Genomic DNA, 12,857 nt, shown 5'->3' on the forward strand with positions numbered 1-12,857 from the left:
TTTTTTTTTGTTTTTTTTCCCCCCCCCCCCCCCCCCCCCATGTTTTACTGTTTGGCAGAATCATCACAATTGGTTTTTTCTCTTTTTGCTGCCTTCACTACTTCTTGTTACTACGAACCATGCAAGCTTTAGTGTTGAAGTTTGCTCCTTTGTCTGAACATCAGAGACCAAACTGAAGGAGAGTACATTATGAAAACTAAGAAAAAGGTGAAGCTTATATAGAGGTCAGGAATGGGAATGAGAAGGGGAAAAGGTAATTACAGAAGTTAGTAAAGGAAGAACTTTGGTGAAGTATGAAAGAAAGTGTATGTAAATGATGCTGGGGCTCAGAAATGGGAAGCTGAAGACTCTTTCATGATAAAGATTGAAAGAGAAAGCCTAATAGTCTTTTTCCTGTCCTCATTCCAAATTCCAGAAATTTAAAATAGATAAAATACTATTCTTTTTTTCATTTTTTTAATTAATAAAAGCCTCCTGGGTTTTTTGCACACAAGAATTTTTCACTGAGAAGAGAGGAATTGAAAAGGTAAATGTCCCCCCTGTTGTCTTTATCAGGTGCTTTGTTTATTCCACCTCCTACACAGGCATTACACCCTTTTCAAACAAATTACAACTGTTCTGAATATATTTTTACTTTCATTTGTAGTCCTTGTTACAGTGACAAGTCCATTTCTTTTTTCTAAATAGCTGTTTTCCATATACTTTAATTACCCGAGATCCAGAGACATTCTGCAAATTGTATTTGAGGCTCAAGAAAGGGAATTGTTTTTTTTAAGATTTAGTCTGTTTAGTATAGTTACCCATACCACAAAATACCGCAGCTGTTTATCATGAGTTCTTGTGTACAGCAGCACCAAATGGGATTCATCTCACCTAATTTTAGATGTTTGCAATGTAGATATCTCTGCCAGACCTAGTAGTCCTAAATCCCCACAACAGACGGAAACAGACCCTTTTAGGTACAATTCATCTAATATATTTATATTTTTTCATATCTACTTTAGGATGAATTGACTGAAACCATAAAAGTTTGCCCATTTTTCTGACTAGAATATAGCATGATCAGTTTAGATGAATCTAGCTGTCAAATAAATGCAGTTCTCATGGTCTAAATTAGATAGGCATCATAAAGCATAAGTAGCATCATCAACAGGTAGAAGTCTTTTATAAATTTGTGCGTCTGCATGTATGTGTCTGGGGAGGAAAGCTATGTGCTCTGTGAAATCTTTACAGGTAAAGACGGGCAGTTAAAAAAGAAAAGATTAGAGGCAGAACATACCAGTTGTAATTTTGGAAAATGAGTGGAATCTTTTAAGTCATCTCCCTCTTTTTAAGTAAAAAAGAAGTCCATCTTCCACACTTTTTTATAATTTGGATTTATGTGGAAATTTTCACTACTTTGAGACTACTGGTCTTACACTGCAGATATTTTTCCTCCTACTGCTTTGAATCAAGCAAAGTCCTTACATTTAAGACAGTTGGAAAAATACTTTTTTTTAACTAACTAACTAACTATGTATTTTTCATTACGTGTGTGCAAATTGCCAACATGGTCCGAAAGGTCTCTGAAAGTCAGTCTACATTTTAGTAATCACAACTAGTCTAAATGTAAATATAATGCAATATGAAACAGCATTAGCTTTATGTAATTTTCCATCTGCTGAAAGTCTTCCTGTAACTGTGTCCTCTTTTAAATAGCTGAGTTAAAGGAAAAACTCAGTAATCATTATCATCTATATGAAAATGCAGTTCAAATGAAAACAGTAGGTTAGCTCCTAATATCCCTATTCAGATGTTATTCACTTAAACAGTCATATGGATGATAATGGGTGTTTTGACTGATTAGAGATTTCAGGATCAGGTCTGTAGTCATTATGACTAATTTTTTCTGATTAACTAGTCATGCATATCAAAATAATTGGTCTGTGCTATTACTAACATGTATAAAGCTCCCACAGCATGTTCATCATTAACAACACAGGAAAAAAAAGAGGTAATTCAGGACCTAAGTAGCTTAAAAATCTAAATGGGGAGACAGTATAAAACACTGGAATTCACATCAGAGAAAGCTACTTTCTCTTTTTGTATAAAACACTCAAGGGAGAGAACGGTTTTCATACTTTTTGTGATGGGATATTTGTGAGAAAATTAGGAAATTAGCTTTGAAGAGGTAGAAAAGAGAGAGGATGTTTCATTGGGATGAGAAGACAGATCCCACCATAGATCATAAATAAGCAGCCTTTTGCATTCATATCTTTATAAATCTTTTTGGCTGGTAAAAGTGGCATAATTAAATGAACTCTTTAGAGGAAACCACCAAGTATTTTCCTAAAACTAGCCTGTAATGAATGGCTTTATCTAATGATATTTGAAAGTGAAAACTGCAAAATAGTGATTTTTTCTGAGTTCTTACTAAATTTTTTAAAGTTATGTACCAACAAAATGTGTGACTCATACATTTACATTATACATATATATATGTATAATTCACATATGTACAAGTATACATATATATTCATACATATTAGCCATACACATTAGCCTGGTCTCTGTTAAATGTACATTGTTTAAAAGTGATGGGAGATGTTGGAAGTATAAATGATCATTAAACTGCTTTTAAAAATGGAACAACAGATTTTGCCTATCAGATCTGCTGCTGCTTTTAAGTAGGAAAATTCTGTCTCAGACTTCAGATATTCAGGTGGAGGTAATTTATTTTATACTTCTCTGAAACCAAACAGGAGGAAGCAGTTGGTCTGGTCTTATACAACTTGCAGTGTGGCTTATTCAGACTTTCTGCATTTCTTTTTCTATGGCTAATTTGAAGATCTAAGTCAACAAATAGTAAAGATAGTAAATACGCTAGAAAGGAAAGCAGAATCTGAATTAATAGCAAAAACAATGAGAAAGATTTTAACAGAGACCACTGAGAATACATGAAACCTGTCATCTGTGTATCTTGAATCATTAATCCTTAGGCTCTCAGCATACAGCGTCAGACCAAATAACCCCCTGATTTGTTCACTTGGGATTTTATAACTACCCACATTGTTACTTTTTCCCCTTGAATCCTTGGCCTAGTGACTCCATCTCTACAACCCTTTCTCTCTGCCATTTTATCTTTCTACAAACTTTTTCACAGCTCTTTCTCACAACTTGGTCATTTCATTAGAAGGCCAAGGCAAGGTTATGATGGTGGGCCCTAGACCTTAGACGCTCTAGAACACAGATAAATAAGCCCAAGGTGGAGGTGGCAGGGAAAAATTCTTCCAGGGGAGCTTATGTAGAGGGGGTTACAATACTTAGGATATTTCTGTCTCCTGGTACTTTGTCTTGCTCCAACACTTTTCTCTTGACCTTTCTCTCATGTCCCTGCTCTAGTATTGCCCTCAAACACACTGTCAATATTTCCAAGTGGGAAGTCGTTAAGTTTCTCCAACAATTGCAAGCTTCACTCAAATGAGAACATTGGTAGGAAAAGTGGCAATCAGCACCATCAGCACCAAGAGACCATGTTGCTTACATAGTATTCCTTATGATTCTAGCTCAGAATTATTTTTTATATATTTAAGGAGCTATTAAACATCCATAGAAGTGCATTCAGTACAAAATACACTAGAGAAAAATTATTGTTGTTGTTTTTCTTGATCTGTCACCCATTCCTGAATGACAGCACTGAAGGACATTAAACTTTCAAAACTGATCTGTAACCTCCATAACCCCACCTCTGATGACTTAGTTTGAGCAATTCAGTTTACATAGGATTTAAACTCATTTTTTTTAAGAAATTATCTCTGGGTATTAGAAAGGAGATATGATGAATTTATGTTAATATGTTATGTTACTTTATCTATTCTGTCATGTTATTTCATGGTTAATATAAAAAGATAATAACAAATCAAATAATTTATTTCTACCACTGTAGCATGACCTGAGGCTATAACTTATCTCATTACCAGAGAGGTAATGAGTAGTAGGTTAGTCTATGCATACTCCTGCTTTGAATTCTGGAAGGTCTTGGAACATTCAATAGCAGTTCTTGATCAATTAGTTTCTTCCTTCATGTTTTACTGCAGTTTTTGGTAGGAAATTTTGTTAAGAAAATATCAGTACTAGACATTACTTAAAGTTTAAAAGCAAAAAAAAAAATAAAACAGGAAAAGAAAAAATTGCCAACAACTCACACTTATTTTCTGCTGGCTCCCACATGGATAACTCTAAATTTGCTACTTTTTGAGACATTAGTATAATTTTTCTTCTTTCAAAGTAAATGTCCTCCTTATTGAATAGAATCTCAGAACAATTGAAATAACTTCTAGAACTCACAGAAAGTAAATAATATATAGAAAGAATTGAGGGGGGAATCTGGTGACTTTTTTAAAAATAGTGGAAAACTAGGCGTTTTAAACCTAAAAGTTCTGAAAACGTTTGGAGAAAAAATCTGACACTTGCAAGGATCTGAAAGAATCCAAGAACAAGAGTAAAAATCAGCACGAATTTATCAAAAAAACCCAGATAATGTGGAGAGAAGAAAGCAGTAGATATCACATATTCGCCTTTGTAAGGTTTTAGACAATTTAGCATGGTACTATAATGAGAAAAATGGGAGTCCAGTTATAGACAAAAATACAGGAGGGTAGCTGTGAACATGTCTATTAACCTGTAGCTGGGGAGTAGTTATCGGTAGTTCATCATCAGGCAGTTATGCATTAAATAAATTTTGCTATGTTGAAACAAGTTATGGGAAGAATTTACCAATACAGATGGAAATTTTTCTCCTAATTTATCATATGAATAACATGAAGTACTTTTTTTTTTTGTGTTCCCAAGTAAGATTTTTCTGAAGCTTGTCATAGTGGAGACAGTTTCTTAAAAAGTTAATCTATGATCACGTGCTGAAAAATGCTTTTGGATCTAAGAGAACCTCAAGTTTGTAAGGTCAACTTTCTGGTGGCATCTGTTTCATTTAACAGGAAATTAAATTGCTTGTCAACAAAATGACATATCCTTGTTACACCATCTTTAAGGATAATAGTGGAGACCCAAAGTAAATGATACTTACAGGATATGCTGATGTACCAGACGGTGTGAGAAAGCTAGAAAAGTGTCCAGACCAACAGATGAATCATTGATCGTGAAAAGAAACTATTGCGGGACCCTTGCCTCACAGATAAATATTTGGGATATGGACCTGAAAATTGAGATTGCTGTGACTTTACCTTCTCAGAAAAGAAGTACAGATACAGCACATTTGGTTTTCCCTCAGTCTTCCTCCTCCCATCAATGGATGTAACTGCGAAGAAGACTAGGACTTATAATTTAATTTATTTATTTATGGCTTTCATGCTCATGTTCACTATCAGAATCAGCATTTATAAAGAGACTTCCATTTTTTTTTTAACTTGTAATTTGCTGCGTTTGCACATTCTTGCCGAGTGCCAGTAGTATAAGTTATTAATGGAAAGCTTTATGAAAACTTATAGGCCATGATTGAATGAGGAAAGTCATTGAGGTTGGTGCTGCAGCAATTGTAGTGTCTATTGGCATGGTGCCATAATTACAGTTCTTATTAGTGCTGCTACGTCAGAGCTGGTGCGTAAAGCGGATTTCTTTGTTCATGTTTCTCTCAGTTCTCCTCTGAAAAGGGATTCAAGGGCTGCAGTATCAGCCAAGGGCCGTTCTAAAATACACCATGACATTAGCAAGTCAATAAAGAGTTTAGTGCTGGCCAACAGTATTGTGCCCTGTGCTGACTTTTAGCATATGTTTTCTTAATTTAGTTTTCATTACGCCTGTTGATGCTGTTCAGGACATACACCCAATGATGTTACTGCACTTTGTGAGACTGAGATCAGCACATCTACATAAAATGGTGGCTGGATTGCTGAAAATCTCCCTTTAAGCTTTCCTTCTAAAATCAGAACATTTCACTTGTCATGTTGTGCCTCTCCAGCAGCTTTGCTATAGCAGACATTTCAAAAGTTATTCTGGGTCTCTGAATAGATCTGTGCTGCTTAACTGCTCCAACTCATTATATTGTAAATTTGTTTCTTTTGTTTCAAAATTGTGCATAAGGGATGTGTTTGGGGGTACTTTTTATATTCATGAAAAAGAAAAAAAAGGAAAGTGCTAAGAAAAATGAATATTGAGTTAACTTAGTCTATTTGTGTACGGAGTAAATATCAAGCTAATGCATAAGATTTATCCTCTGTAGTAAATCAGCAATATGTCTCATTTTAGGCCTCTCCTATGACTGCTATTTTTTACTGCAGTATTCAGTCATGCTGATTTATGCCATACTATCCTGTGAATATTATGCAGAGTATTATCAATAATATAATTCTATCTTTGGATGCAGATGGAATGAGCCTAGAACACAAAGCAGGCAGAAAGCATGATTCCTGCCTCAAGTAGTTTACTGCTTGAAATAAACTTAGTATAAAATGTGAGACAGGGACACAAGACATCAGGGAGTGGAGGACTGGATCAAGAAAGGTATCGGCCCAATTAACAAAATATTTTATTCTGTAGGGGCTCATGTACTCAGTAAGATGATTCTGTTTGACTGGAAGGGTTTCATTAGAGTCATGGCAGGAATCCCTCTGGAGAGTAGGTCTGTATTAGGATCATGAGTAGTGGCATCACAGATCTACTCAGGATAAGTGCTTCTGCATGTGAATAGAAGCAACAGTCTCATTAATCTCATTAGACCACCCAATCGGAGCAATTGGAGAGGACTGGCAATGCCAAAATAAGTAAAGGGCTCTGGTCTCACTTCTTAAACTTGAGACAGAGTCAGAAGAAAGTGGCTAAAATCATCTTGTTTATTGTGGGCCTCTATTAGCAATAGCATTCTTGCTTGCTTAAATCATGTAGTATTTCCTTTGAATTGTACTACTGGTACTGCCCTTTTGGTTTATTGATTCACCTTCTGATCCTGCATAGAGGAACTGCCAAAAGTAAAATTCAATCATTTGCAAGTGTATTCCTTCTCATTTGCAATACCATATTTTAGATTTTTGTTGTGGATTCTAAATCCAATGGAGTTTCATTCAGACATACTCTCAGTCCTAGTGTTAGGATCCTCAAGCAAAATATGCCAGTATAGAGATCCAAATGTCCAAAATTTTTTCATATTGAATTTGGAATCGCCTTGTACCATCTATTAAATAGCTCAGCATATGCCTTTTTTATTTTAATTGAACTAATTTCATCTCAGAACTATGGTAGAGAGTGATTTGAGAAGTGTGCTCTCAAGATTTTGAGTTGCACTTATTCATATGAAAGGTTTGTTATGTGTGTGAATGTATGGATGTGTGTTAATTTTTCCCAAAAAATGTATCCGTTGAAATTCTGTTATGCTTTATGTTCTATGGTGATTAATATTCCCCAGGGAAGCATAATGAAAGCACTTGATAGATCAGTTGACTAAAATTAGTATTGGAGACATCACTGTCTTACGTAGCATATCTTTCTAAAAATTTGAAAAACTTTGGTGTGCTTATTTTTACCATGTGTTATAAAATGTCGTCTTTCAGCAGTGTACATCTTTGAAGACATCTACATCTTTTTTCTTAGAAAAAAGGTTTTTTGGACAATGTAATTCCCTGAAGTTGAGTTTTGGAAACTAGTTGCACATGCATGCTGGGACACCTATGAATAGGTGTAACATAAAATTGGTAGGCATTTTCACTGGCAGAACAGAGGGTCTTACCCTTAGCACATGAAGAACATGTAAAAATCGAGCAAGTCAGTCAGTTTGAAAATATTGTTTCTGTTCATATTTACTGTGGTAACCTTAGGATTCAAATATACATAGAAAGTATATTGCTGATAAATGCAGGGAGAAGTAGGAGATCGGGGACGAAGACAGTGACTAACTTCAGATCTAAAAGACTGCTTTCGATTCTAAAGTTCACCACTGTAAATGGGTCAAATCTCCACAACCATTCCTCCTGAGATTGGGAAAAATCTGGTAAAAACTTTCTTCTGGTCTCAGTTCAACTTCTGATAACAAGCTTGAGTCTCTGAACTTGGAGATGGTTAGTATAGATTAAGTCAATATTATGAATCTTCCATCATTTTCTGAGGAATAGCAATAGCCATCCTAAGAAGTGGTTTACTCAAAATGGTGATCAGGATTGCATGTGAAATCAAATTCATTAGCATTGCCCCAGGCTTACACAATTCTCTGCATATCCTCCTCTGTTCCATAGTTGCACAGAACAGAATGTGTTTCATTTCATTTTCCTTGAAAATTTACTTGGCCTAATATCTTGGCAGCAGTTTACAAACTTTGCTGGGTATACTGCTGCCAGCAAGAATAAAGAAATGGTTCTTGGTCTTCCAGGAATAAAACTAAATTTACTAAATTAAATATTTGTTTTCTTGCTGTGATATCAGTCAAACTAATCTTTTAAACTTCATCCAAGGAAATTTTCATGCAATGTGAACTCACTAAAACTTGCAGCTAAACAAATTTAGACTAGAAGCAGGATGCAAATTATGGAGAGCTGGGGTAATTAATCTCATACATCACTTGCCAAAGATTACAATTCGTGCTTATCGGTAGTAAGCTCTAACTCAAGACAGGATGTATTTTCTGGGGGTTATGGTGTAGTTCACCTACAAGTGTTGATCAAGAAGCAGGACTTACTAAAATGTGCTAAGAACTAGAGCCGGCAAGATAAGATGATCTCAATGCTATTGTCAGGCCTTAATATTAGTAAATTTGGTTTTTTACTTATTACTTATAAAGTCAAATAGAAACCTTTCATTACAGTTTGTTACTGATTTTCAGTATACATCAAATGCTTTTGTTTTCTTTTCTTATCTTTTCTTCCTGACAGGTGCAGCTACCTACAACAGTTTTTATGTTTTTTGCAAAAATTTCTGCCAAGCTGTGAAACCTGGGAAACTGAGGGTCCGCTGCATTGAGTGTAAACAAGGAACACTGACATTGGCACGGGTAAGCTTGTTTGTTTGTTTGTTCAAGATTTTGGAGTAGATGGAAATTATATACCTAGTTTTATCTATTTATATACATGTGGCTATGTATATATGTATTTCTACTTGCTGTTTGTAACAGAGAAAAGTAATTCAAAGGTTTGTGCAAACTTAATTCACTTATCTCCATTATTTGCAGTATACACAAGAAAAACATAGCAGACTAGACTTCCAATTCTTTAAAGATATTTTTAACTTTATATTTTAAGGACTGGTATTTTAACCTGGTAGTATGCACAGGATCATAGAATTATAGAATCATTCAGGTTGGAAAATACCCTTGGGATCATCAAGTCCAGCCATCAACCCTACTGTATGAAATTCTCACCTACAGCGTATCCCCCAACACCACATCTAAACAACTCTTAAACACATTCAGGGATGGTGACTCAACCACCTCCCTGGGCAGCCTATTCCAGTGTCTGACCACTCTTTCTGTGAAGAACATTTTCCTAATGTCCAGTCTAAACCTACCCTGTTGCAGCTTGAAGCCATTCCCTCTTGTTCTATCACTAATTAGCTGTGAGAAGAGACCAGCACCAACCTGGATAATACAACCATAGGTATATAACTAACTACGTGTGCGCTAAAGGGTTGGAATTATAGAAGCTCAAAGCAAGCTTGGAGCAGTCTTTAAAGCCACAGAAACACCTGAATTCAGTGCCATTGATGTGGAATGAGACAAGGAGGGATGTGCATTTGAGAATATTAGTCTCACCAGCCCGGCTCCTGCATGTAAAGTCAATGAAAAATTATTGTGCTGGACAGACAGGTGGTAGGAGATCTGTCAGGCTTGGTTTGCATCCTAAAATGGGAGATTGCTGTTTGATTTGAATGTGTAGTTGTGTCAAGTTTTGGAGGGCTTTTTGTCTAAGCACTGCTGAGTTTCACCGGTTGTGCTACTGGGGAATGAGAGTCTTTCCTCTCTCATATATCACAGTGTTTGTCAGCCAGGTTTGTTATGTGAGAGGCTTAGGTTTTGCAGAAGACTGAAACTTGCCACGCTATAGATTTTGAGAGGCTTTCTGTGGTATTGAGCACATATGTAAGTGTATATTGTAATGACAGCACTTAACACGTCCTCTGCTAGACACAGTGGCTTCCTTCGGCACGCTCACTTTTGGAAATGATGACTTTCACACCTGTGCCATTTTGGTTTGGAATTTTTATGTTCCTTGTATTAAGTAGACAAATAAATTTTCAAACTTTTCAGTTTTTTCAGTATCTGCTAAATAGTGTTCTTCATTTTGGAGACTTAAAAAAAAATAAATAAGTCTCTTTATTGTCTCCCAAGAAATCCTCATAACTCCAGGATAAAACCCCCTATTATAAAAAGTTCCAGTATGGCATATTTCTAAACACACTGTCTGTATCTGATTGTCTGCATTTTATGTAGGCCTACATTTTTTGGCAAATACAAGGCCAATAATATGATAAATATACACAATCTGATCATTTGCATTGAATGAGCAGAGTGCAGCTGCTTCTTTATTGTATTAGCATATTTTAGAATAGTTTTGAAAAGAAAGTAGCTAGAAACTTGTAGTGGAAGAATTTTCTAATTTCCAGATTGGTTCAAAAAATCCCAGCTTTCAGAAGATTTGAGAAGGTACTTGCATATAAAAGTACAAAAGAGAAAAGTAAAATATCTTTCAAAGAGTATCAAATAATAGGATTTGTCTGTTTTAGTTTTTAAATAATGCATGGCTATGAAAATTGCACTTAAGGTTCTGGTTACTTTGTCCCCAAAGGAAAGAAATTCTGTTATTATTCTTTTCCTGTGGAATTTGAGTGGAGCACAGTAGTTGAGAACAGTGAGTGTGCTGTTCCAGCAGTTTGGGCAGGCAGTCCTCAGGACTTTGAAGTGCAATATTTTCAGTATGGGCACACTTATTGTCGTGAATGTGCTATGCAACAGTCGGTTTGTTTTATAAATACATACTGTTCATCTCAGTCCTGTGGTCGTGAAGATGACATGCAGATTTGGCATCCTCCTAGCCCTTGTGGCCTCTCTTCTCGCTTTCTGGTCCATCTTCCAGGGAGACAGAAAATAATTCCAGCTGGGGAAGCTTGAAATATGTACTAAGCCCCTTTTATTTTTCAGCATTGTGGAGAAATCTCTCTGCATTAATGCTAGGCAAAAGTGTGGTCCTCACAGCACGTGCTTTGTATCTACCCGGCTTTCTTCAATGCATTGCAGTAGGCAAGTTACGTCAGGCTGAAAACATCACTGTCAGTCACTTGACTCTTGTGCACATTTGAAAAAAAATAATGTAAGTTAGTCTATTATCCCAAACCCTCTATCTTGCCCTTCCAATCCCACTGGATTATGCCAGTGACTGCTGATAGACATCTTCTCTACTGGTACTGCAATTATTTTCCCTTTAGAGAGGAATTAGTCAAAATAAAGTCGACACTTTAAAACAAACTATAAAAAAGCTTTTCTGTACCACCATACCAGAGATGTGTCAGAAAAGCCATTATTTTTTAAGATTTTTTTTTCAATTCTCTGTAAACTGTGCCTGACCTTTACAAGGCAACACAGCAAGTTTGTTGAGGAGCTCTCTTGTGCCATAAGCAGTAAAGCACCATGTAAGCCAGCATTTGTTACACTAATTCTTTCATTGAGATGAAAGTGAATACCTGTGTAAAATCCACACAAAGCTTTGGGCAGCCTTAACTTACTCTACATGCTAATCCTTTTCCTACCTAAGCCACAAATGACCAACCTAATTAAATTGAGCTTTCTTTTTTCATGGTGTGTTGACTGACATTTTAAAATATTACTTACTCATTTAAACAGTCTTATTCTAAAACCTTATTTAACTGTCATGCCTATTTGCATAGTATTATTTTAATATATGATGCTCAGACTAAATTTATGATACTACATTTCTATCAAATTAAAGAGCCCACTGTTTTTATTTTTACCAAAGACATCCATCTAAATATTAAATTTGTAATTTTCCAGATGACACTTAGGTTGGTGTTTTATGAACATTTCATGACCTAATACTTTCTGGGAGATATATACCAGATTGATTTAATTATAAGGAAACATCAGTCACTGCAAAATATCACCTCTCCCTAGTTTCCCCAATTAATCAAGCGCAAAAGCATATCTGGAAAGATGGAAGTGTGGGAGTCTTATGTGGACCACCTACAAGCCTGCCAGCAACTTTCTTCAAATAGCTCAACAATTTTTGTCATTACTTTCACATTGTTTATAACTTTTGTTGGTTTTAAAAATATTTATTTCATATACATATAATGCTGCAATTTGCCATGATTCAGATAATTAAGGTATTCCTCTTTCCAGAAAAAAAAAAAAAAAAAAAGCTGGGTTGGATCACACACGTGGCTCCAGAGAGGTGCTAAGAGCTCGGTACGGCTCCAATGCAAAAGAGTTTTCTTCCTTTGCCCAAAAGTGAAATATTTATTTACAAACTAATTTCGGTAGCTGGATGGAAGTTTTTTAAAAATATATGTTAAATACAATACTGTAAATGCGAAGCAAAGCACCAGTTATTTTTCAGACAATGCAACACATCAGAAAGCCCCAAATGATTCAGTATAAAAAAAAAAAAAAAAAAAACAAACAACAAACCACCACAAGACCCCCTGATTATAGCAGTCACATGTACGGTTCTTTTTTTGAGTGGTACCAGTGTAAACATTCACATCGTTAACTCTATAATTAAAAAGGAAAATACATATCTTCAACTGGAAGGTCTGGTTCTGCAAACTAGTATACCCCAAGCTATACACATAGAGCCCACTTTTTCAGTGTAACTGATTCTGTGACGTGCTCCTGGTATAGAAGACGATAACATTTGACTTGGTATCTATTT

General features: G+C 35.6%; 1 protein-coding gene across 1 annotated transcript in view; it reads left to right on the top strand.

The window, feature by feature from the left end:
* Window positions 1-12,857, top strand: part of PARK2 (parkin RBR E3 ubiquitin protein ligase) — a 622,540-nt gene that overhangs the window by 147,281 nt on the left and 462,402 nt on the right. The window contains exon 6 of the mRNA XM_014950502.1: window positions 8,850-8,968. Within this exon, the coding sequence (XP_014805988.1) occupies window positions 8,850-8,968 (119 nt within the window). The remainder of the gene's footprint in view (window positions 1-8,849; window positions 8,969-12,857) is intronic.

Source organism: Calidris pugnax, unplaced genomic scaffold, assembly GCF_001431845.1.
Source record: "Calidris pugnax isolate Ruff unplaced genomic scaffold, ASM143184v1 scaffold24, whole genome shotgun sequence".
NCBI lineage: Eukaryota > Metazoa > Chordata > Aves > Charadriiformes > Scolopacidae > Calidris > Calidris pugnax.